At 40.0% G+C, this 27,451-nt stretch overlaps 1 protein-coding gene across 1 annotated transcript; it reads right to left on the reverse strand.

The window, feature by feature from the left end:
• Positions 1-1,125: 1,125 nt before the first annotated feature.
• On the reverse strand, positions 1,126-25,848 carry NDUFV2 (NADH:ubiquinone oxidoreductase core subunit V2). The gene is made up of 8 exons (XM_081252832.1): positions 25,699-25,848; positions 19,145-19,210; positions 16,945-17,007; positions 16,741-16,857; positions 14,118-14,286; positions 12,273-12,382; positions 7,169-7,245; positions 1,126-1,279 (listed from the first exon to the last, which is right to left on the reverse strand). Exons 1-8 carry the CDS (start codon positions 25,750-25,752, stop codon positions 1,186-1,188), a joined length of 750 nt encoding a protein of 249 aa, XP_081108958.1. The 5' UTR covers positions 25,753-25,848; the 3' UTR covers positions 1,126-1,185.
• Between the last annotated feature and the right edge of the window lie 1,603 nt (positions 25,849-27,451).

The raw sequence follows: 27,451 nt of genomic DNA on the forward strand, positions 1-27,451 counted from the left end.
TAGCTATCTTTTACATCTGGTAGTGTATATATGTCCATGCCTCTCTCAATTCGTCCCAGCTTACCCTTCCCCCTCCCCATGTCCTCAAGTCCATTCTCTACATCTGTGTCTCTATTCCTGTCCTGCCCCTAGGTTCATCAGAACCATTTTTTTTTTAAGATTCCATATATGTATGTGTTAGCATACGGTATTTGTTTTTCTGACTTGCTTCACTCTGTATGACAGACTCTAGGTCCATCCACCTCAGTAAAAGTAACTCAATTTCATTTCTCAAAAACTCATTTTTAAAGACAGTCTTAAAAATAATCATATTTATAAGCATCATAGTTACTAGTCTGTCATAAGATCAAGGCCAAACAGTGACTTTGAGAAATCCTGAAACAACTGGATTAGTTTAGATCTATCCCTGAATTTAAAGCTGGCTATTAATTTTTTTATTCCAGCTTGCAAAACTCATAGCTAGTTTCTTGAACTGGATATTATATACGAAGGGTTTTATTCTTTCTTTCAAGTCGTAATATGCATTCAGCTGAGGAGTATATTTCCCATATCCACTGAACCTTCCAACTCAAGTTACACTTCCAGTTTCTTCCCCCACTTAGTTTTTGTATACTTGCAGGGTCAGAATAGCCAAGGATAATATCAAAGTATTTTGTACCCTCCTTTAAAAATGATAAACAGTACTTCTAGAGGCAACTACCCTATCCTCGTTACACCTACAGTCGCTTGATATGTCACTTACCAGTTGAAATTACAGTAACAATGGTGTGCTGTAAATATAAAAATGTTTAAAGAGAATACTGACAAAGTTTATAGAAAGATCGTATTAACTTAAGACTTGGCTATGGCTAAAGATGGGAGAGCAAAATGTATTTGAAATTTGACAGAATTTTTACTTCACAATAACCTAATATTACTGATAAAAGTGAAGGGGCAGTTGAAAATGGGTAATGTTGAAATAACTGTTAACTAGCTTATGGAATAATGTGTTCATAGTTAGCCGAAGACAGCAGACGACTAAAATGGTGCTCTTAAGTTCTGACATGGCACTTACTGCTGCAAGTTGCTAGGTTACAAGCAAGGTGTACACAGATGGAAATGAACAAATAATATAAAAAGTCTATGTAGATAGATAGGAGATTCATATTTTATTTCTCCAGTGACATATTTACAGTTGAATATAAATTAAAGGCCTGCTTGCACACCAAAGCCAGGTCCTTTAGGTGGTTCAGTCAAAGAGGTAAGACCTCTAGCTGGCTCACATGAGAAGCGTCCACTCCTGAAAGGAAAAGTAACATTAAATTGACTGCTAATGATGCCCATTTATAACTGTTACCTCACAAGAGCTCAGTTAAGTAACTATTTCTCCTCAGAGAACTAGCATGGATTATTTAATCCAAACATTACAACTGCCGCAAGATTTTCTCTTCCTAAGGTTAAATATAAACTGACATAAAAATATGAAATATGAAAAATACAAAAATAATACTAATACTAGTTCCCACTTACTGAGCAGTGTACATACATCACTGGCTCATTAAATCTTTACAACAATACCATGAGACAAGGGACACTGGCCAAAATATTTTACATATACAGAAACCAAGGCTTGGGATGATGCAGCATCTGCCCAAAGATCATAGCTAAGAACTACAGCAAAATAACCTAGCCCCAGAGGACATTTTTAAAAAGCATGTTTTAATAAATTAGAGCACTACATTTATTCTTTTTATATTTGAATTTTATTTTGACTGAGATCCACTGTCGCAAAAACTGTATTCCTTGAGAGATCTGAAGATTTGGGAGGATGTCCCTTAGAATCAGTAAAGACAAAATCCATTTGTATTTTTATTTTTAAAGGCTAAATTATTCATATTAATTTTTCAAAAACAGGTTCCAGATCAGGGTGGCTACAGAGAAAACATGAACAGGTCCTCCTATAGTTCTATGAAGGGAGGCAGTGCAGAGGTAAATGAACCTGTCTTCTTTTCACCACCACACATACTTTCCCAGGTAATCGTTCAGGCTCAACCTCTGCCCTGTCTGACCTCTGTTGCTAGAGCCTATCTCAGCACCTACTCCTGTTTCACCCTTCTATTTCCTGGCTTTGCTCATTTACCTTGTTCCTGCCACAGATTTCAGCTGGAGAACTTATTCAATTAAATCATTTTATTCCCTCTGGCTTTGCCCTCCACATTCTGTCATCAATCTTATAAGTCTATTTTTAGAGCCCTAGAAAATCATTTGTTGAGGGGACAGGAAAACGACACCACATAGTCATTTATAAGATCTTTTAAGCTATTACATTACATAATGCAAGTAACTAAGTAGTGTATTATAATAATATCTACAAAGTCAGAAATTAGTTAATATATTTGCATTATAGGTTCACTATGAAAACCAGGTAAAAAAGCAGTTACTGTACTATCTGTTACAGCCTAAAATTAAAGTTTTAGGGTAAGTAGCAAAATGATATTTAGCTTTAATAAACAGTATTTTGCTTTGTAATTTTTTTTTTATGTTAACTGGTAGCACAGGTACCCTTGCTGCTCTTTGACGACCAACGAAATAATGAAATTAATCAATTTTGGAGGACCTTTCTTTCTTCTCCTTTACTCTTGTGATTTAAGCTCAGCTACCCTTTTTTTTTTTTTGCGGTATGTGGGCCTCTCACTGTTGTGGCCTCTCCCGTTCTACTCCACAGAATTCTGTAAATTTTAAAATATCTTTATAAAACTAAATATGAATAATTCAAGTTGGATTTAAAATTAGTTCTAGATAATCCATACTAAAAAACAACCTCTATCTATTAATTAGTCATTGAAAGCAGGTTTAGAAGTTATGTTCAGTACTTTAATTGAAAATAAGAACAATCTCTAGGGACTTCCCTGGTGGTGCAGTGGTTAAGAGCCCGCCTGCCAATGAATGGGACCACGGGTTTGATCCCTGGTCCAGGAAGATCCCACATGCCACGGAGCAACTAAGCCCATGCACCACAACTACTCAGCCTGCGCTCTACACCCCACGTGTCCTAGAGCCCGTGCTCCGCAACGAGAAGCCACCACAATGAGAAGCCCGTGCACTGCAATGAAGAGCAGCCCCAGCTATGAAGATCAGCCCCAGCTTGCACAACTAGAGAAAGCCGGCACATAGCAATGCAGACCCCACGCAGGCAAAAATAAATTTAAAAAAAAAAGAATCTCTAGCACACAAATATTTATAAATGTCAAAAGAAAGAATGTTGTCTTACCATCAGTTTTTTTCTTTCTAGCCATCATTTACCAAAATAATAAAAAAGCAGTTTTGAACCACAAAGAGATAGCAATCTTTACCAATTTTGGCCAGAGTACACCTGATAGTGGTACTCAGAAATCAGTTACCACCGAACCAGTTTAATTTCTCTAATTACTCAAAGACTCACAACTAGCACTTATTTCAAATATTTAAGCAGAGGGCTTTATTACAAAAATACGAATAAAAAAGCAGTACCCAGCTTTGGTTAATTTAAAGAACAGCTATAACTATTTTGGTTACTGCTATCATCACAGTGTCTCTCAATAGCCAAGAAATTAACTTGGGGAAGTTCTTATTTTCATATGCTGGGAAGACATTCTGAATTACCATGTCCAGATACACTCTTTACATACACCACTGATGGATGCTCTGCAATTACTGAAAACTGAATAGATTTATCTTCGACTATTTATTTATTAAAAAAATTTTTTTTTTGCCTGCACCGCATGGCATGCAGGATCTTTAGTCCCCTGACCACCCGTGCCCCCTGCAGTGGAAGTGCAGAGTCCTAACCACTGAACTACCAGGGAATTCCCTATATCAGCTTTTTATTATTTTATTTTATTTTATTTTTTTTGCGGTACGCGGGCCTCCCACTGCCGCGGCCCCTCCCAGACCGGGGTACGAACCCGCGCCGCCTGCATTGGCAGGCGGACTCCCAACCACTGCGCCACCAGGGAAGCCCTCAGCTTTTTAAATAAGAGGTGATACGTAGGAAATAGGTTCAGAAACCAGTAATTTTTTTTTTTTTTTTTTTTTGCAGTACACGGGCCTCTCACTGCCGTGGCCTCTCCCGTTGCGGAGCACAGGCTCCGGACGCGCAGGCTCAGCGGCCATGGCTCACGGGCCCAGCCGCTCAGCGGCATGTGGGATCTTCCCGGACCTGGGCACGAACCCGTGTCCCCTGCATCGGCAGGCGGACTCCCAACCACTGCACCACCAGGGAAGCCCCAAGAAACCAGTAATTCTTAAAGTCTTTGGCTCAAATCTAGAACACTGTCAAAAAAATCACATTGAAGAACTATTTACAGTTACTGATAAGCACCATCCCTATTATTATTAGATGTCGAAAATGCTTTACTGTGGTACTTAGTTCCTGTTTATTAATGTTAAAATACAATGTTATAGTATCTCCTGTATTGAAAACAACAACAAACTCTTAATTTCACCCCTGGTAATCTCATCCAGACATGGTTTTAAATACCATCTATAATAACTAATGAATCCCCAATTCATATTTCCAGCCCTAATGTATCCCCTAAATCCCAAGCTCATATCTAACCTTTCAGCACTCTACCATGGATGTCTAAGTAGGCATCTCAAACATGCTAAGTAGCATGTCCAAAACAAAGTGACTTTTCTTCCCCAAACTTGCCCTACCCCAAATCTTCTTCATTTTAGTTAAAGGAATCACTGAGGTGATCAGACTAAAAAGCTAGAAATCATTCATAATTCCTCTGCCCTACAACATCCACTAAATTTTAAACTATTCTTTACACAGCAACTACGACAATAATTTTAACAAGATCACACATATTCCCTACTGAAAACACTCCAACAGCTTTTTATACTTGGGATTCAACCCAAATTGCTTACCTGGGCCTCTACCTACCTCTCCGACCTCTTCACCACTTTCCTCCTTGATCACTCACTTCAACCATACTGTCATCTTATTTTTCCTCAGGACCTTAATACCTCCTCTTTCCTCTCCCTCTGCAACATTGTTCCTCCAGCTCTTTACATGGTTCCTTTGGGCTTATCATTCAGGTCATTAATTCACCACCTCAGAAAGGCCTCACCTGACTAAATTTACCTCCAGTCATCCTCCATCCCCTAACCTGTTTATTTTCCTCCTAGCATTTATTATTCAGGTATTACACTAGTTGTCTCTCTCCATCACTAGAATATAAAATATATGACGACTTTACCTTGTTCATAATTTGTATGCACAACCTAAAATAGTGACTGGCACACAGCACATATCCAGAAATATTTGTGAAACAAATGAGTGCTGAGGGAATACAATGAAGTAGACAAAGCAACTATCTGTCTGTGCGGCAGGAGATTTAATGCTGGATTAATGTTGTCATCGATAAATCACAAAGTTCACAAGAAAGGAAGGAGGAGGGTCTAAGCTCCAAAAGTATGACTACAGAATTACAAACAATACCTAATCAGAAAAAAAGGGAACATTTAAAGAAACCAAGTGGATTTCACAAGGAAATGTGCACCTGAGATATTAAAACAAAGTACCCTAAAGTTGAAAGAAGTATTACGGGTTTAAGTACAAATACAAGAGTCGCACGAACTTATTTTAAAACATCTGAGTCCTAAATACACAGCTAAAGTTTGTGAAAAATATTATGAACTTTTGTTTTTGGGCAAGGGGCGGCTACAGTTGAGGCAAGGATAAGTAAGGGACAGGACCAGTGGCTAAGAGAAATATTGTAATGTTAAATGACAAAAGGTTTCACTTCAGTAGCCTCCATAAAGGAGACTAATTCTTCACAGTGGAAATGTTTTATTCCTAAAAAATGTTTTCAGTGTAGCCCAAGTAAGTGAGGAACTAGGAAGAGAATGCCAAACCTCTTTAAGCAAATTCAAGTGTTGAAAGAAGTGTGTGTTTTTTAGGGGCCAGCTTGCCTTTACTAAACTTAAGTTATCCTGAACTGACCTCTTTTTCTTATTAGGTAGGGTTATTAGTCGGCCAGAACAATGAGCGAGTAATTCTCAGTACTTCTTGCAGACTACAGAACCATGCATACCCTCTTGACCTAGTAATTCAACCTCAGGGAATCGTTTGTAACAAAAAGAAGGAAAATATATTTTAAAGCAGGGTAATAAAGAGCACATCATAGTTCTCGCAATACATTAGAATACTATATGGCCTTTAAAACCTATATATATATTGCGACAAGGAAAATTTTATATGACATAAGCAGAAAAAATACAAAGGGAATATAACTGTATAAAACCATGCAAACATTGCTAGTATTAAGAGAGAATTTTAAGTAATGTGAACGCTTAGATAAGGAATAGGGGTTTGTTTAGCAGCAAAAGTTCAGGTTCATAACTGAATGAGGAGTAATTAGTAGTTACTAATTACTGCAGTTAGTAACACAACTGCAGGATGGGAGTAGCCTGGATAAAACAATGTTTAAGTTGAAAAAGATCTAGGCATTCTAACTGACTGTAAGTACAATTTAATGGTGTAATGTATCTGAAGTAAGAATTGATGTAATTAGGCTGCATTATTATAAGCATGATGTCTGGAATAAAGAAGACAGTCCCACAATGCCCCACATGCTAAGTACATATCTCAAATACTGTGATTAGTTTAAGTGTCACATTAAGAAACTCATTAGCCAACCAGAAGACCTGCCAAGGAGGGAGACCAAAACTATGTCATATAAGGAAAAACAATGAAACAACTGTGGATATTAAATCTGAGAAAAGATATGGGGAAGATGAGATAGCTATTTCAAGTAACTAAAGAGCTGGCATTTGGAAGAGATATAAAAATTATCTTGTGTTTGTTCAAAGGACAGAACCTTTGGACCTTTAGGTGGAAATCAGAGGGAAGACAGACTTTGGGTCAAATTCTGGCAGTATGCACTTTTAAACAATGAAATAGATTTCTATTTGCAGTACATTTCCCTTCTTTATAACATCCAAGTAGATACCAGATGATTATCTGATAGGGTTTTCGATGGGGGAAAAGACCATTGCTTTAAATGACAAGTTGATTTAGATAGTATTCAAGGCTCCTGAAAACACCTGTGGACTTAGGGTTTAAAATTTTAAAATTAAGTCTACATGAAAGACTAACTTAGGTTAAGCCATTAAAATTTATTAAAAAGAAATAAAAGGATACCTTGGCCCAGGTTTGGGGATTTTACCAGCCTTGAGTTCATCAATAATTTCTTCAATATCCTTAGGTGTCAGATCCTCCTAGAAAAAAAAGTAAAATAGTCATATTAAAATTACATCCTACCTCAAAATCAGTGTAAATCCCTAATAACAGTTTACTGTCTGTCTCAGCTCACAAGTTAGTTACCAAGGCAGCAACAACTGAGTAACTCCTATACATAGTCTGTCCTGCTAAATGCAATAGCAATAGGAGCTGCAGCTGAAGAGGCAGCACAAAGCAGCACTTTGAAGGGAGATAGTTCTGCACTTGAGCTGCAGTCCCAACACTTACTAGCCAGCAATCTGAGAGAAATTACTCAGCTTCCCCAAACTTGTTTCTTCATTCATAAACTGACTTCAGAGCGTTTTGAGGATTAAAAGAGAAAATAAATAAAATAGAACACTGCCATGCACATGCTCAACAAATGCTATGTCCTTGAAGAATCAGTGAGATGCAAATAGTAATTAGCACCAGCAGTCATAAAAAGTAGATGCCTAATATCTATCCCTAAGCTAAAGATCTAATACCCTAGTGATATCTTCTTTATTTCCCAGGTGAAATTCACCCTGTTGCAAACTTCACTTAATTTTCGAAGGGAAAAATAAAAAACTTATTTTGGACACATTTATTTTAATAATCCTGACCCTCCAATCCCCGTTTCAACCAGAGCAGCTCTGTATTTTGTACACTATGCACCTGTGTAAAATTCTTAACTCAAGGGTTCTGTTATTTAAAATAACAAATACAATTAAAACACACAGACACACTCCTACCCCTGGCTGCACCCTAGGTTTAGTCAAAAGACAGTCAAAACAGAATGCGGCAAGATTAAACTAATAAAAGTGCCTAAACTACATTATATCCCCTCTACCCCTCCCAAACTGTTACGTACTTAAGAAAATGTTTTTAGGACCCTGGTACTATGCTAGAGAAATCGTGATTCAGTACTGTATATTCAATGCCTATAGCCTCATAGAAGCCCTTTAATACAGAATAAACATTTATAAAAATAAGAACTGCTGGGCTTCCCTGGTGGCGCAGTGGTTGAGAGTCCGCCTGCCGATGCAGGGAACACGGGTTCGTGCCCTGGTACGGGAAGATCCCACATGCCGCGGAGCGGCTGGGCCCGTGAGCCATGGCCGCTGAGCCTGTGCGTCCGGAGCCTGTGCTCCGCAACGGGAGAGGCTGCGACAGTGAGAGGCCCGCGTACCGCAAAAAAAAAAAAAAGAACTGCTTAGGGTGCAACAGATGCTCAGAACCTCAAAACTAGAAGGAATCTTTAAACTCACCTAATGATTTTATCTCCCCCAACTCTTTATTATGAAAATTTGAAAAGTATACATGAATAACCAAATTCCTTACCATATCTGAATTATGTACACATATGCCTTTCAGTTTCATTTTTTTTTTTTTTTGGCTGAACATTTAAAAGCAAGTTGCAGACATCATGACACTTCACCCCTAATAACCACAGCGGGCGGGCATCTCCTAAGAACTTTTTTTTTTTTTTGGCCTCACTGCACAGCTTGTGTGGGATCTTAGTTCCCCGACCAGGGACTGTACCCAGGCCACAGCAGTGAAAGCCCAGAGTCCTGACCACTGGACCGCCAGGGAACTCCCAGAACATTTAATGTTCTTAAGTAACACAATGTCATTACCACACCCAACTAACAATAATAATTCCTTAATAAAATCAAATGTCAAGACCATATTCAAAGCTACCCAACCATCCTCAAAATGTATTTAATATTTCTCTCTAATCGGTATCCAATCACAGTTTATGTGACTATTTCATACTATCCACTGGTCAGCTGAGATCCATAAAAGTTAACTGCCTCCGGCTTCCCAGGCGGCGCAGTGGTTAAGAATCCGCCTGCCAATGCGGGGGACACCGGTTCGAGCCCTGGTCCGGGAACATGCCACATGCCACAGAGCAACTAATCCCGTGGGCCACAACTACTGAGCCCGTGCTCTAGAGCCCATGTGCCACAACTACCGAAGCCCGCACACCTAGAGCCTGTGCTCCACAAGAGAAGCCACCGCAATGAGAAGCCCACACACCGCAACGAAGAGTAGCCCCTGCTCAACGCAACTAAGGAAAGCCCGCGTGCAGCAACGAAGACCCAATGCAGCCAAAAATAAATAAATAATAATAAAAAAGTTAACTGCCTCACCAAAGACCATACCACTACTAACTGAATCTCTTGCATAAATCTACAGTCTACTATATTTAGACATATAGTGCTTCATATAAAGCCTTGACTGTCTAATTCCTGCTTAAATTAAGATCCTCATGATTATGAGTAAATTGCAGAAATGTGGGAAAAGGGTAAGTTATTGCCATATTTTTAAAGGAATTTTTTTTTAAGTATGAGAAAGAGAAGGTAAGAAATTTGAATCACCATCATTAAAATGAAGAAAACCCCTATAGGTAATAAAAACATCCTAGAAATGTAAAATGCCAAAGAAGTCCAATTTCATCTTCATTAAAAAAAAAAAAAAACTGTAGATTTCCATTACAGGCATTATGGCAGTCCAGCTATCCTGACTGAATGTCCTGTTGTAACAACTAACAATGCTGGATTCAATTTTTTTAAAAACTTTAAAATTTTATCAATGTCAAGGCACTGACAAGAAAAAAATACCCAGAGGCCAAAAGCTCAATGAAAACTTAGGGAGACAGTGGAACGGCAAAAAAATGTGGCTTCACGGTTTCATAGCCTAGAGGGGCAAGGGACAAATCTCCAGGACACAGGAGGTCATCCAAACCACGTAAAGCTGAGACCCCCAAAGGCTATACCCTCAATATAAGGGAAAACTAGAAATTAAAACTGTCCCTCAAAAAAACCCTGCTACTCTGGAACCTTACACTTTAGGGGAAGAAGAGGGGAGGATATAAGAAGAGGGGATTTCTTTTGGGCCAGTAGTATTTCCAGGATCAAGAGAGAAGCAAAGTCAATCCCTTCTTGAAGTATCTACCTTCAACACAGGCCTTAAAAGAATTTCCATAAACAAACTTCTAAGAATTATGAACTAACAAGATATTATGAATGACAGCCATGATATAATCAGGGTAGCAAGCAATTAAAAAAAGATAACTAGAAAACTCCACACACTTGGATATTAAGAACACTTCTAAAAAACATAGGTCAAAGAAAAAATCAAAATGCAAATTTTAAATTATTTAGAACTAAATGATAAAAATATTACTTACCAAAACTTGTAATGGGACTTCCCTGGTGGTCCAGTGGTTAAGAATACACCTTCCAATGTGGGGGACACAGGTTCGATCCCTGGTTGGGGAACTAAGATCTCACATGGCGCAAGGCAACTAAGCCCACACGCCACAACTACAGAGCCCACGTGCTCTGTAGCCCGTGCGCCACAACCAGAGAGAAGCCCACACACTGCAACAAAAGATCCCACAGGCCATAACCAAGACCCAACACAGCCAAAAATAAATAAATAAGTAAATATTTTTTTAAAAAAAGAACTTGTGGGGCTTCCCTGGTGGCGCGGTGGTTGGGAGTCTGCCTGCCGATGCAGGGGACAGGAGTTCGCGCCCCGGTCCGGGGGGATCCCGCATGCTGCAGAGCGGCTGGGCCCGTGAGCCATGGCCGCTGAGCCTGCGCAGCCCCAACGGGAGGGGCCGCAGCAGTGGGGGGCCCGCGTACCGCAGAAAAAAAAAAAAAAAAAGAACTTGTGAGGGGCTTCCCTGGTGGCTCAGTGGTTAAGAATCCACCTGCCAATGCAAGAGACATGGGTTCCAGCCCTGGTCTGGGAAGATCCCACATGCAGCGGAGCAACTAGGCCCGTGCGCCGCAACTATGAGCCTGTGCTCTAGAGCCCACGAGCCACAACTACTGAGCCCGCGCACATAAAGCCCGTGCTCCGCGACAAGAGAAACCACCGCAATGAAAAGCCCACACACTGCAACGAAGAGTAGCCCCCGCTCAATAAAACTAGAAAAAGCCCACACAGCAACGAAGACCCAACGTACCCATAAATAAATAAATAAACAAAATAACTTCCTTTAAAAAAAAAGAAACTTCTGAGATCTGGCTAAAGCAGTTCTTAGAGGTATGATACAATCTCTGTCAAATTTTTAAAACACACAATATAGTATTATTAGCATGCCTAGATACATATATTTTGAAAGTTTAAAAAACATGTATAGGAAAAACACTACATTTATGATAGTGGTTATCTCTGGGAATGAAAGGAAAAGAACAGGATTTTGAATAGGGGTGGGAGGTTTACCCTCACCTATAGTTTATTTCTGTGTATAATAATGATAAAAATTATAATACCTAAAGCAAGTGTGGCAAAATATTATTATCTATTAAGCCTTGGTGGTTACTTTCTGTATTTATATGTAAATTATTAAATTTTTCATTATTTAAAAGATTTTTAAAATTGTATTTATTTACTTTTGGCCACGTTGGGTCTTTGTTGCTGTGTGCAGGCTTTCTCTAGTTGTGGCGAGCGGGGTCTACTCTTCGTTGCGACGCGCGGGCTTCTCACTGCAGTGGCCTCTCTTGTTGTGAAGCACGGGCTCTAGGCGCGTGGGCTTCAGTAGTTGTGGCACGCGGGCTCAGTAGTTGTGGCTCGCAGGCTCTAGCGCACAGGCTCAGTAGTTGGGGTGCACAGGCTTAGTTGCTCCACGGCATGTGGGATCTTCCCAGACCAGGGCTTGAACCTGCGTCCCCTGTAGTGGTAGGCGGATTCTTAACCACTACACCACCAGGGAAGCCCCTATTTAAAAGTTTTTAAAATGTGTCATTATCTCCTGGAGTTAAATTCAAAAATGTTTAATGATAATTTTTTTAAAACATTCTGGTGGACAACAATGTGGAAGCTAAAACTGACATAGTTTATGTAAAGTTTTTCTATTCTTTGATTTTTAATAAAGTTTGGAAACCGGGAAAAAAGAAACCTTCTAGATATTTATGCCAACACTTTCTTCTAAATGAGTAATTCAGAAACCAACATCCACATGACAAGAAACCAAATGTTTAAAATATTTTAAATATAACATCATACAACTTTATATTAAGTAAATACTCACATAGTAGTTGTCATTTATTTGAACCATTGGTGCGTTTACACAGGCCCCTAAACACTCCACTTCTATGAGAGTGAAAAGTTTGTCAGGTGTAGTCTCTCCAACCTTTATTCCTAAAAATATAAATAAGCACTGGTAAGGACCAGGTTATATTTTAATTGCAATATAGTTTAAGAACCAAAAAAAAAAACCAACATAAAAAGCATATATATAAAAAGTATTTACAGAGGCATATAAAAAGTATTCAAGAGAATTAAATTTCTTAAATTAAACAACTCTGTATAGTTATTATAGAACATTCAAGGATTTAAGTGGACTTGTTCCTTTAAAAACAAATTTCAGAGGACTCATCTCCAGTGTTTGTTGTTACATAACAGTGCATCAGACCATATTATCTTCATTTTGATCATGATAATTAACCTACTAAAATCAGTCATACTATCAGATGGGCTAAGACTCAGAAAACAGCTAATGTCAAAGATCATTAAGAATGTAAGGAATATAGGTACCCTCATATCTTTAGGGAAGGCATTTTAGCAAAATATAGTAAAATCTGACCCAGCAATTCTACTACTTGTAAACAACCTTCGTGTACAATTGGACAAGTATGCAAAGACATGTTGTACACCTGAAAGTAATTGCAGAATAATTTAACTTATAATAGAAAAATGAGGCATACATATTATTATAGCCAAAATCAAGTGCAAAAACAAACAGACATATTACATTTATGTATGTAATAATGAAAATAATTAAAACATAAAATCTAAAACTAATATACCTAATTGTTATCAGAATTTGTACCTCGGAGATGGGGGGGGTAGGATTTTGAGCAGACTTCACACTTCTGTCTTACATACTTCTATACTCTCCAACTATTTTTACAACATGCAAGTAACAACAAAATTAAGAGACACCTCCTTTTACTTCATTTGATATGTATAGTGATAAATGCAGCAATGGCAGTTTTTTATAGTAAAATGCCCTTTTAATTCTGTGAATGCTACTGTAATAACATCTTTCTTTTTTTAAACATCTTTATTGGAGTATAATTGTAATAACATCTTATTCCAAATTTCCCTTCCTGAAGCATTCTTCCTATTCTAGTATCATTTTTGTTTTTAAAATAAATTTATTTATTTTTGGCTGCATTGGTCTTCGTTGCTGCATGCGGGCTTTCTCTAGTTGCCGTGAGTGGGGGCTACTCTTCGTTGTGGTGCTCGGGCTTCTCATTGCGGTGGCTTCTCTTGCTGTGGAGCACAGGCTCTAGGCATGTGGGCTCCAGTAGTTGTGGCACTCAGGCTTCAGCAGTTGTGGCTCACAGGCTCTTGAGCACAGGCTCAGCAGTTGTGGTGCATGGCCTTAGTTGCTCTGCGGCATGTGGGATCTTCCCAGACCAGGGCTCGAACCTTATCCCCTGCATTGGCAGGCAGATTCTTAACCAATGCACCACCAGGGAAGTCCTATTCTCGTATCTTATTTGTTCCAAGTCTTGTTTGGAAGGATACAAGAATGATATAGTCACTTCTTTATGTGCCACATGCTATCATCACACAACAAGTGAAACTTAATTTTCTGAACAATGAAAACTTTAAAACTTTGAGAAGCTTTTAAAACATACTCAATCGTTAAGGAAGAAAACATGAAAACTCAGCTTTGAGGAGGAGAACTAAAGAATACAAAATAGGAAGTAATAATGGTGGGCAAACACAGTAAGAAAAAAATTTACTCGTGAAGTACAGATCCAGTAAGATGGTAAAAGTTTGAAAATAGAGGTAAGAAATAGGTCAAATCTCGAAAGACAACTCTATTTTTTCATAAAATTTATAAATATACTGTGTCCCATACCAAGCTTTTTCTGAATGGCCTCCAGTATGCTGTCAGAGTTACGAAGCATGCAAGGCGTAGTAGTGCAGACTTGAACATGATACTTTCCAACTGGCTTTCGATTATACATTGTATAAAAAGTTGCTACTTCATATACTCTCATTGGAGGTACTTGTAAAACTTCTGCAACCTAAAATATTTTAAAATGATATGATTACAATATTTATTAATTGAGCATATTACTTCAATTTGGTAAAAACCAAAAAAGTTCTTCAAAAGCAGAAACTATATCTGTATCTGATATCTGCAAGGCTAAGTCCTTCAATTTTGACACTTAAAAACTATACACATATCCAGGTTTTGACATGAAAAAAGAACTCATTAAATGGCATTTCAAATGACAAATATATTAAACTTTCTCTTATCAGTGATTCTAAAAGAAATGTATTCTCAAAAGACGTCTAATCCCGGCTCACTTGTGCAAGATTAAAGTAGGTATGCTAAATTTAATTTAGCGATACTAAACCAGGCTTATATGTCTGACTATTTCTCTCAAAATACACACACTGGGGCCTGACCAATGGAATAATTGTAAGGCCCTGGTGTTTAATTGAAAAAGCTCCCCCAAGCGGCTGCTGTGCACCTCCCTACGCCTTAGTGATGGTTAAGGAAATGATGCATGTGCCTCTGGATTTTGTTTTTGTTGTAAGGTTGGGCTTTTCTTTGAGGGGGGAAGGGGGACAGTAACATTAAAAATCTCAAAGTGGAAAGAATCTTGATTCTATTCTCTATATGCTATTTCTTGCCTTTCACACATATACATCCAATTCTGAACAGGACAATATTTTTGAAATGTTCTCACATTAGTTTCTCATTTATTTTTTTTATTTTTTTGCGGTATGCGGGCCTCTCACTGTTGCGGCCTCTCCCGTTGCGGAGCACAGGCTCCGGATGCGCAGGCTCCGCGGCATGTGGGATCTTCCCGGACCGGGGCACGAACCCGTGTCCCCTGCATCGGCAGGCGGACTCTCAACCACTGCACCACCAGGGAAGCCCTCTCATTTATTTTATTTTGCTCTGCTAAGCTTGACACTCAGCAAGACTCCCAACAAGCTTACCATTATTAAAAACATAAATTAAAAAAAAAAAAAAGTATTGGGCTTCCCTGGTGGCGCAGTGCTTGAGAGTCCACCTGCCGATGCAGGGGACACGGGTTCGTGCCCCGGTCCGGGAAGATCTCACATGCCGCGGAGCGGCTGGGTCCATGAGCCATAGCCGCTGAGCCTGCGCTCCACAACGGGAGAGGCCGCAACAGTGAGAGGCCCACATACCGCAAAAAAAAAAAAAAAAAGTATTTATGATTAGAAACGCATCTAAATCATTACTGAGGAAGTTGGCTATTATAAAAATAATGTAAGGAATTTAGAAAACCCCCATATATGCGATTTACTGGAAAAAAAAGAAAAATAAGCACCTATGTTTACTAAGTATAGTACCAACCAAACTTGCTTTATAACATTTTTCATAGTAAGAAAACAAAAAACTAAAGGTCCACAACAGTGTTAGAGTACTGTACAAAGTAAATAAGAGATCAATTAGCTATATCAAAAATTTGCATCCGGGATTCCATTAGATAAATTGAGGGCATTCCTATACTTCAAGAAAGATGATAATGGTCTAACCTAATAGTTAGACTTTAGAAAGTGAAAAGGAGAATGAAGTATAGCAGAATCTCTGCAATAGTCAGTCAAGTAGAAAATGCATAGAATTAGAAATGATTCAGTCCCAGCTCTATCACTTAGAAATCATAATATAATAATTGGAAGAGCTCTACCTAGTTCAAAATCATCATTGCAGATGAGGAAGTCCAGAGAAAAATCAGATCTCTAGTTCAAAGTAAAATGTTTTCCATTATATCACACTGGCTTATTAGTCATGTGATTCTCACAAGAATCAAATAATATAAGGTTTTATATGGCACTTTGTAAATGATACACTGTAACATAATACCATACAAATGTAGTTGTATTACTAGGGTATGAATAAACTTGAAATTTGGATTACTGCTGAAAACACTATTAGGAAAAAATGAATCCTAAAACATGCATGAATATATTAACCATATTTAAATGGGTCACCCATAAGATTTCTGTAGGTTGTGGATTCCAAGCTGCCATAATCAAGTGTCGTAAATACCATGTATTATATGTATTTTTGTTAAAGCCTGTAGCCAAAGATGCAAAATATTAAAAAGATTCACATTAGCTGTGAGCAGATCCTTTTCTCTGCAATTCTAGTGTTTAAGCAGTACATTCACTTTCAGAATATCTTGACAGCAAATTATACACATTTGGGATCTTTTATTATTATTGGCACTTCTCTCAAAGACAGAAAAAAAGAAAGCCTCTTTCACTATAATGCCTTCACTACTTCTTGCAAGGATAAAAAGCTCTACATTTTCAGTTATCTGCATTATTAAGGGAACCAACGAAAACATACATGTAATTTGAGTTATGAAACATATAAATGATTAAAGGGCTTCAAACTCCTGGACTGATATCAATGAATGTCAGAGAAATTTCTACATGAGGAAGTTACTAAACACAATCTCTCCTCTTTTTGAACTAACACAAAAATGAAGTACCTTGTTCATAGCAGAGATGGGCAGCCATCCATTCTGTCTTTGGGCTAAATCCAGGATTGGAAGCACAGCTGCTGCTTTATGCCCTTCTGGGTAGTTTTTTACAATTGCCTCTATCCTCTGTATCAAAGAAAAAGCACTTGTTTTTATACATCTGGAAGATACTAAATATTCTGTAAATTAATTATAATGTTAATTTAGTCATACCTTATAGTTTTCCGGTGTGAAATCAAATGGAGTATCTGGGTTATTCTCAGGAGTATCTCTGTGCTACACAAAGGAAAAAAAGTGTTTTCCAAAATTATCAAAATTCCCTCAAAAGTATGAATAACTTTGTACTTTACTACTACTGTTCATCTAATCTCTTTGCTTTAACTCGAACATGATATATACATCAACCTATCCTTGCATCAAGAATGGCTAAACTAATTATGAAATACAGATCTGATGAGTATGATTACCAAAATATTAGCAGAATTCAAAAATTTAGAAGTTTTCAAAATCATCCTTTATAGGTTACGAGAAGTAGCTTAGGATCAAAACCCCAAAAAAGCATTATCCAACTTGCTTAGAGAATAGGATCTTCTAATGTAATCTAATTACAAAAAATTACCAATTATTGGAAGCCTAATGAAATTAAGACACAAATTTTTTTTTTTTTTTTTTTTTTTTTGCAGTACGCAGGCCTCTCACTGCTGTGGCCTCTCCCATTGCGGAGCACAGGCTCCAGATGTGCAGGCCCAGCAGCCAATGGCTCATGGGCCCAGCCGCTCCACAGCATGTGGGATCCTCCCGGACCGGGGCACGAACCCGCGTCCCCTGCATCGGCAGGCGGACTCTCAACCACTGCGCCACCAGGGGAGCCCCAATTTTTTTTTAATTTATTTATTTGGCTGTGCCAGGTCTTAGTTGCAGCATGCAAGATCTTCGCTGTGGCATGCGGGACCTTTTTTTTTTTTTTTTTAATCATTATTTATTTATTTGGTTGCGTCGGGTCCGTTGAGAAAGGCGGGCTCCTTAGTTGCAGCTCATGGGCTCCTTAGTTGTGGCATGTGGGCTCCTTAGTTGCAGCAGGCAGGCTCCTTAGTTGTGGCATGCATGTGGGATCTAGTGCCTGGACCAGGGATCGAACCTGGGCCCCCTGCACTGGGAGTGTGGAGGCTTAACCACTGAGCCACCAGGGAAGTCCTGGCATATGCGATCTTTAGTTATGGCATGCAAACTCTTAGTTGCAGCATGTGGGATCTAGTTCCCGGACCAGGGATGGAACCCGGGCCCCCTGCACTGGGAGTGCAGTCTTAGCCACTGGACCACAACGGAAGTCCCTAAGACACAAAATACTGAGTGTGAAAATATGTGCATTTTTCCAAAAGAGAGTGTACCAGATTGTCAAAGGGACCTACCTTCTACTACAAAAGCACCATTTCTTCCCCACACAACAGAAACTAGCCAACAGCTAGTTTTCTGTAACAGAAACTAGCCAACAGCACGCTTTATTTCTTCTGCAAAAGAGCAGGCCCTCTTCAAACACTGACAAGAAATGGCATGTCAACAGGAAATCAAATGAGTCACACTGAGATTAACAGTTACATCAATTAATGTTTTGTATGTATGGTGAACACAGAACTGAATCCCTTAGTAAGTTAACTCTCAAGAGTTCTGGTTTTTCAAGGACATAGAAGAGAAAAAACGCAGAAACTTTGGACAATGATCTCAAGTGTTTTTAGACAAAGATGACAAAATACAAAGCAGGACTCTACTTATTAATAGTATAGCTAACTCATTTATTAAGAGTCAGCCTAAAAATAATTCATTTTCCAAAATGATACCACTGACTCTAAATCATCATACAAGTCCACTAAATTGCCTTTAAACACTAGATTGATTCCTAAAAAATGTACCTTGTCACAGAAAGGCGATACATATCTTAGCCTTTCTGAATTGTGCAACCAAGCTAGGGAATTCATCGACCTCTACCTGTAGTGAAACCCTGGACACGAAAAACATAAAGGCCAACTGCCAATGTGTTCGCTGTATTACTAAAATCTATGAGTTTCAAGCTAGTGCCATTTGGGGATTCCCCAAGTTGCAGCCTCAGACTCTTCACTGAGCCAACATGAATGGTTTTTAAGAACCTAAAGTGTGACAAGAAATCAGGTTAGGTTCACAGTTATTTCACCAAGGAATAATCTAAATTCTTATTCCCAGAGTTGTGCTGGTATCAATTTAAATTTGAGAGGTTTAGCTGGAACTACACCTCTTGAAATGTAGTGAATTCAATTAGCTATGTTTAAATTCCCACAATGGCCAGCAAATACCAAAGACACTGGTGTTTAAGATATGTTGTGTTGTATCCACCCAAATTTCCAAGTCCTTCCATTCTGAAGAAATCTAAGTAATTACTTACCACAAATAAGGCTCCTCCAGCTCCATTCTGCACAGCTGTCTTATGCAAATTCCTTACATGTCTTCCCTAAAATTTTAAGAAAGTTGAGTAAATCAAAAGCCTTATGAAATTTTAAGATCCATAATTTAAAATAATAGAATCAACTGACAGAAGTAGAATATCTTAAGAGATATGGCCTACCACCCTACACCATGCCCACCTCTATTTCAGGAGAGATATAAGGAAATGGAGATTCAAAGGTAAGGTTACTAACTTGCCTAAGGTAACATGCAAGAGTCAGTGGAAGAACCAGAATGACAACCTAATCTCCTGAGTCGCGTATCCTTTCTCCTACATTCTTTTGGCATGCAACTGAAGAGTTAGTGTACCATTAACTTACTGCCTTTCACTTTTGTCTGAATCAAGTTGGATAGCTTTCATTTCATAAACATGTTTTCATTCTGTAAAAATGAGTTGAATGTACACCCCCTTTTCAGTTCTTTACTACGTTAGTTTAGAAACTCCAGCCATAAAAGTAGTTTCAGAAAGCTTCTTATAATGCTATGCAGATTGACCATACTCAATTGCTTTGGAAGGAATCCATTTGATTACTCCCTATGTTGCATTTCGTTTCTCTTTGCCTTATTGCTTCTCCCCCACTTCTACCTTCTCTACCCTCTCCCTGAAAAGCAATTCTACTGTTGTTCAGAAATCCTCCAACTTCTGAGTTCTACTAACCACAGATGGTAGAACACTGGATTAAACAAAGCATGGAACTAGCAAAGAGCTGGACAATTCAAAGGCAAACATAACAGACAAGGAAGCAAAAGCAGTGATATAACACAATCACAGATTTAACTTCTTCCTAGATCCAAATAATATTTCAGTTGAATAAATAAGTTTACACAGAACACTTGCTTTAATTAACAAGACCCACGTACAGAATGTGAAACACAGGTATAAAATATGGGAGTGATAAATATTTTCAGGATAATGGGGGGAGGAGGGGAGAATCTGATCAGCTGTGGTACACAAAGGGGCTTCAACTGTGTTGGCTTTGCTTTCTTTCTTAGGCAGCAAGTGGATGGATACACAATGTTTATTATATTCTTTTTGCTTTTTTGTGTCTGAGATATATGATAAAAATTTCCTTTAAAATAAATGCAACAGGGCTTCCCTGGTGGCGCAGTGGTTGAGAGTCCGCCTGCCGATGCAGGGGACGCGGGTTCGTGCCCCGGTCCGGGAAGATCCCCCATGCCGCGGAGCGGCTGGGCCCGTGAGCCATGGCCGCCGAGCCTGCGCGTCCGGAGCCTGTGCTCCGCAACGGGAGAGGCCACAACAGTGAGAGGCCCGCGTATCGCAAAAAAAAAAAAATAAATAAATAAATAAAATAAATGCAACACACACAACACACACATATTATACATTACATATTATGTAGCTAAGAAAAATATTTAAAAATAATGACATAAAAGAAGTGTTTGTGGCACAATCATAACTGGAAAATATCAAGGTTAAACAAAACAAACAAAAAAGCATAAACTACCATTCCAATATATTCAATATAGACATTAATGAAAATACTAGATGGCCTTAACAATTAAAAGTGCTTATCTGTTATTATGATGTTAACAAGATTACAAGGGACTCTTATTTTATATTTTGTTTCTTATATTTTTCTCTATTTTCTAGGTTTCTTTTAGCATGAATTGACAAATTGAAAAAAAAATTCTTATTTAAAACAAAATGTTCATCAAGTACAAAATGAAACATCTACTGTTAATCCTATTTCTCCTTCCAATTTCCCAGTATATCAAAATAAACACCACCAATCTCTAAGTTAGAATAGCTTCAGTTTTGATCCTTTCCTCATTATTCCAGGATATGTCACATACCTTACTTAAAAATATACAGATAATCTTGAAAATTGGTCTTGAGGCCTATGTAGCGGCATACTGGAAAATCTATTTTGAGGCACTCTCTGGCTGACCTGTAATTCTGCATATGCACGTGAATTTACACACACACACACACAAACATATTCTCTCTCTCTCTCTCTCCTCAAAATAGAGTGTTTTAAAGTCCAAATCCTTGAAGATAGACTACATACTGATTGAGAACAGTCAGGAAAAAGTAGTTAAGTTACAGAAAGAAACGCTGGAGTTTCAGATGATGATGATTTTTTTTAATGGAAGATTTGGGTTTGGATCACCATGCTGCCACTTGCTAACGTGTAACCTTGCACAAGTCACTTAAATTTTAAGAAGATGTTGGGGGTAGGAGTTTATTAATTAATTTATTTATTTTTGCTGTGTTGGGTCTTCGTTTCTGTGCGAGGGCTTTCTCTAGTTGTGGCAAGCGGGGGCCACTCTTCATCGCGGTGCGTGGGCCTCACTATCACGGCCTCTCTTGTTGCAGAGCACAGGCTCCAGACGCGCAGGCTCAGTAGTTGTGGCTCACGGGCCTAGTTGCTCCGCGGCATGTGGGATCCTCCCAGACCAGGGCTCGAACCCGTGTCCCCTGCATTAGCAGGCAGATTCTCAACCACTGCGCCACCAGGGAAGCCCCACTTAATTTTTTTGTGTCAATTTCTGTATCTGTAAAAACAGGGATATATACTTATTGAAGTATTTTGAGGTTCAGTCAGGTACTACATAACCTTATCTCTGAAGATACTATAAACCTGTTAAAGTGTTACTACATCTGCCTAGCTGATATATGGGGATAAAACATTTAATAACTGAACAATGGAAGATTTAAACTGCATTTTGAGAACTGTGCTGTGTTAGCTAACTAACACAGAGTCACTGTCACTACGTGCCTGCTCTAAGTCTTCTCCCTTCCTTCTTAAACCCTGAAAAAGCTAGAATTGAAACCCACTATTCATTCTTCACTATCAAATTATATTCGTTTATAAAAAAAAAGTTTCTTGAATTTTCATTTGGAGTTCAGTGAATTCAACTGGAATTCACTGAAGTATAGACATTTTCAGAGTCTAATGAGAAACTAGACTCCAGTCTAGTGAAAAGCCTAGACTCTAGTCTAAGGGGGCGGGGGGGAATTCAGCTTACTCTTCAAATCAGTCCCGCCTAGCTAAGTTGTTCTTTTCCAGTTCTAAGACGATTTCGTCCTAGAATGCTTCTTTCTTCTAAAAGTGAAACTGAATTCAAATGGCCCATTAAGTAGGGAAAAGACTACTTATAATTCAAATTTTTTTAAAATTGAAGTCTAGCTGATTTACAGTATTATTTCAGGTGCACAACATAGTGATTCACTATACTTATATATATATTTATATATTATATATATATATATATATATATATATATATATATATATATAATTATTATTTTTTTTTGTGGTACGCGGGCCTCTCACTGTTGTGGCCTCTCCCGTTGCGGAGCACAGGCTCCGGACGCGCAGGCTCAGCGGCCATGGCTCACAGGCCCAGCCGCTCCACGACATGTGGGATCCTCCCGGACCGGGGCACGAACCCATGTCCCCTGCATCGGCAGGCGGACTCTGAACCACTGCGCCACCAGGGAAGCCCTAGCATACTATTTTTATCCTTACACTGGAGACTTGAGTTCACATCTCCAATATAAAGATCTGAGTTTGTAGTGTGCAATAGTGACCTACTGAACCTCAGTGTATAAACTTAAAATGTGTTCATTTTCTCTTTACCCTAAACTGTTTAAGGCTGTGGCAGGCAAGAATAATGGTGCCCCAAAGATACCCACATCCTAATCCTGGGAAGCTGTGAATATGTGAGTATACACAGCAAAAGAGGACTACAGTTGCAGATGGAATTAAGGTTGCTAATCAGTTGATCCAAAAATAGGGAGATTTTCTGGATTATCAGGGTGGGCCCAAGGGCTCTTAAAACGCAGAGGAGTGAGCAAAGTTAGAGCAGGGTCAGAATGGTATGTGAGAGCTTGACCTGCCCTTGCTGGCTTTGAAGATGGAAGGGGGCTATGGACCAACAAAGAAGGGCACCTTCTAGAAGCTAGAAAAGCCAAGGAAACAGGTTCTCCCCTAGAATCTCCAGAAATGAAGGTAGCTCTACCAACACCTTGGTTTCAGCCAAGTGAGACCCATGTCAGACTTTTAACCTACACAATCGTAAGATAATAAATTTGTGTATGTCACCAAATTTGTGGTAACTTGTTACAGCAGCAATAAAAAAACTAATATAAATGCCCTCTAATCTCACTTTTCCTCCTTCCTCCCTCCCTTCCTTCCTCCCTCTCTCTCTCTTTCTTTAGATCTAAAGAACTGAGTTAATGTCCTAGAGCCAAAATGTAGATGCTGCAAAATCAATGGAATCTCTAATGGAATAGGAAAACATTTCATTCTACAAAACTTAAAATTTAGGAAGAAAAATGCCACCAAAGAACGTTCTACTTCTAGTAAGGCTGAGTAGATTATTATCAGGCCAAACCACTGGGTAACAACTATAAACTCTGGACAAAATATTTTTTAAAAAATTAAAAACCAAAAATCTTTCTGAAGGCACTGAAGAACAACCAAATGCAGCAGACACATGAAGGGAGTCTAGACTTAGAAGAAGCCCATAAGGGTTCTTTTTTTTTTCTTTACATCTTTTACTGTGAAGGCAGGCCCCAGTCTATCCCATGCTGGGCAGCTAAAACTCCAAGAGAAAACCTGCAGCCCTAATGTCTTGAAGTACCACAGGAGAGGCTGGGACAACCACAGGAGAGGCATAGGCAAGTGGGAAATCCCAGAAAAGGAAAAGCCAGAGTGAAGAAGCCCCCATTTCTGTGGCTGACTCCAAACATGCAGGCACACAGGGCAGACTCCAAACAGCCCAGCTAAAAGAACTGAACCAATATTTGAGCCGCTGCCCACAAGGGAGCCAGACTGCAGTTCAAGTTAATTGCCTGCCTGCAACAACTATAACAAAATACTCTTTGAAGGAATTTAAAAAATCTAGAGCCTCTATGGCATCATTCACAATGTCCAGGATACAATCCAGAATCACTCAACATAAAACAACAAAAAAGGAAAACAACCCATTTTCAAGAAAAAAGACATGGAGATTACCAAACAATTTCAAAACTGCTACAACAGTGCTTAAGGACAGAAAGAAAAAAATCTTCAATAAATGAAAAGATAGAAATAGAAGCTATAAAAAAGGAACCAAATTAAAATCCTAAAACTGAAAACACAATCCTTGAAAATGCCACCACAACTCTCTCACCCCTATGAAACTAATTAGTGGCTTGGGAGAGAGGCAGTGATGAGTTGTAAAATGGTGTCAACATTACAGAAAACTTTGGGCAATTACTGAAGCAAAGATGGAAATAAACCTATTCTGAGTAGCTATTGCTCCATATTTCATAATTTTTAGGCAATTCTTGACAATCGCTCAATAAGGTATTACTGCACTTTACAGAAAAGAAAAATAGAGCTCAAGGAGATTAAGAAATATGGCTCAAGGTCACACAATTAGTGTCTTCCCCTAGACACAGTACTAAATTCTGGATATTTTTAAAGCAATGACAAGCTGAATAAAAGCCTGTGGCTGAAGAAATTGGCAGCTAGCTAATAAAGCAGCAATTATAACAAAATAAGCAATTTCTTTGAAAATGTAAATGATTTCCTTAAAGGTTTCTCTTTTAGGAAAGGAACTTTATTGGTGAGACCACTTTACTCACATCTTTCCTGACTTTTGCTAGGTCATTCTGATATCCCACTATTTGTAAAAGGCTAGAAGGGCCTGGTTAGAAGGGCAGTCACGGAATGTCACCTGTCATTATTATTATCCACATTGTTACCTGGAGCCCAGCAAGTAACAGTAGAACGTCAAGCGTTTATTGAAGACCAAACTCTGCAAATTGGAATATTCCCACTTGACAGCCGAGGATACCAAGTGAGAACAATAAGAGCCCAAAGGCACAAAGGTGGAAAGACGGTGCACCCACCATCCAAACTCAGGTCTCCCTGCAAGGCCCTGAGCTCATCCTCCGCTACTGCACACCACCGCCCTCCCTTCTGCCGAGAACTGATTCAACCTTTCTACGTTACTGCTGGGGGAAAGGCTGCTTTCCTTCCGGTAAATGCCCCGCCGTCATCCTCGTCATTTCTGGAACACGCTCTGTTAAGTTAGTGCGAACGGGTGTTTCACCGCGAGAGTAAACGTCCTTTCTAAAGACGGGCTTGGATGTCAGGAGCGCGAGGGGCCCCAACGTCCTCCGGGTGCGGGACGCGGTGACGCCATCACTCGGCCAATTTCCCTACCTGCCAAGGGCAGTGCTGCTAGGGGACCCTGGGGCCGCCCCGCGCAGAGACTCGGCCTGCTAGGCGGGCGGGGGTCCCGGCACCGCCCTCCCGCCTCCCGTCCGGAAGGAGGCCTCGCGCCCGCCGCAGCCGCACCGCCGACGCCCTCGCTCCGCGGCGACGCGGCCTCCCTGAGGAGGGCGAAGGCCGCGGTGTCCTTGCCGCTGCCCGGGGTCCCGTCCGGGGCCCTGGGCTCCCGCGTGCCCGCTGCAACAGGAGGCGCGGAGACAGGGGGAGGGCGGCGGCAGCGCCCGCGCTCATTCGAGCCTCCTTACCCACTGGGCGGCGAAGCCGGACGCACGGGCCCGGAGCGCAGCGGAGAGGAACATGGCAGGCCAAACTGCGGGCCTTTGGGCCGCGCCAGGTACAGTCTCGAGCGCCCGGCACGCACGGCGTGCGCGCCCCCGAGCCCACCCCGCGCGCCCAGGGCGGCGGGGGCGTGCGGGGGCGGCTGGGGCCAGTGGGCGGAGACTTCCGGGGCAGGGGCGGGGCCAGGACCCGCCGGCGCCCTAGAAGGCGGGTTCCGCGGGCCGCACCCGGGGCCCCCGCCTTGAAAGGAGATGTCCCCGGGCAGCGCCTTGAGCTCCGCCGACCAGGATTTTTGGGTTGAGCCTCCCTCCTGGAGGCTTAGGAGGATTTAACCGCCTCCTTTTTGATTGTGGTTGCCTAAAAAAAATTTCCGTTCCGTTCCCCTATAAATCGTATGTTACGAATTGCAGAATTGAAGATACAGGGGCTGCCCCCCAGTGAGCTGGGAATAGACACTAAATGCCTTGGTTCCCGTTGTTTTGCTTTAGAGGTGCGTGCCTACGTATTTAGGGACGATATAATATGATGTCTGGAATTTGCTCCAGAGTAACGGGCCGTGAGTGACGAGTGCCTGAAGCTGCGGGGTAGTGCTCGTTACTCTTCTCGGCTCTTCGTACGTGTTAGAAATTTTCCATAATAAAACTTTCCAAAGAGAAAAAAGCCACTTCCTTCTTGATGTTTGTTTGGTCATCTCTGGAAATTCCAGCAAGTATTTATTCGGTAATAGCTCTGATCTGCAGAGCGCCGCTTCCTGCTGTGGGGAGTTGACCACGCACTTCCCTGTTGATTTCTCCCTTGACTGCCTTTCCTTGTACGTCCTGAACTCACTCGCTTCCTTTTAGGCCCATTTTCTTTGCTGTAATAAACTTGTGAATGATTTCTGGAACTTTCATATCAGTACAGGGAGTTTTTAAAAAACTTATCCCTCATTAATTTAAAAACTCTAAAATATTCAGTTGCAACTCCTTATGAGTCATATTTTACAAATTAGGGAATTGGAGTCACAGAGGGCTGCCAGCCAGTAGCTAGGAATAGACACCAAATGCCTTCCTTGTTCCCATTCCTTTGCTTCATCTTTTGAATTAGTGTGCTTCCTCTAAATTGGCTTCAGTAGTTCCTTTTAAAAGGGAAAAACATTCTGGGCCTCAGTGTTGATTTAAGCTATTTTATTATAACATTACCTAAATATAGATACACCTAACACTATTATACACATAACACTATTCTTACAGTTCTTATATAATTAAAACCAAAACATCACAAATGCATAGAAACTTAGAAATGGATGATGTTGATTGATATGGCATGGGTCTTTAAATCTGGAATGCATAATTTTACTGGACTCTGTTAGGGCCTTCTCTAGCCTCCTGGCCTAGTCTTCATGATACCTTCCCTAAGTACACCTGGCTCCACTTTCATCACCACATTTACCACAGCTTGTAACCACCAAAGGTGCAGAATCCTGCCCTCCCCAACCCATTCGGTTCAACAACCTGTACTGTGCCTGGCATGTGGGAGGAATTCAATATTTCTTGACCATGAAAATCTTAACCACAGTGCAAATATATTTGACCTCTCTGAAAGGGCCGTATGTCTGCGTGGATTTAGGCTTACATGCATGTGTATCAGTGAGAGTGCTTTTTTTTTTTTTTTAAAGAAGATATTGGGGGTAGGAGTTTATTAATTTATTCATTCATTTTTGCTGTGTTGGGTCTTCGT

Source organism: Mesoplodon bidens (genome assembly GCF_964165515.1).
Source record: "Mesoplodon bidens genome assembly, chromosome: 13".
Taxonomy (NCBI): domain Eukaryota; kingdom Metazoa; phylum Chordata; class Mammalia; order Artiodactyla; family Ziphiidae; genus Mesoplodon; species Mesoplodon bidens.

Bases quoted from the DNA above. Each gene is read 5' to 3' on its own strand.
- NDUFV2 (XM_081252832.1), bottom strand. From the start codon at position 25,752: ATGTTCCTCTCCGCTGCGCTCCGGGCCCGTGCGTCCGGCTTCGCCGCC. The intron at 19,211-25,698 runs GTAAGGAGGCTC...TTAAAATTTTAG, and splicing joins CCGGCTTCGCCGCCCAGTGG to GGAAGACATGTAAGGAATTT. The intron at 7,246-12,272 runs GTGAGTATTTAC...TTTTTTTTCTAG, and splicing joins AAATAAATGACAACTACTAT to GAGGATCTGACACCTAAGGA.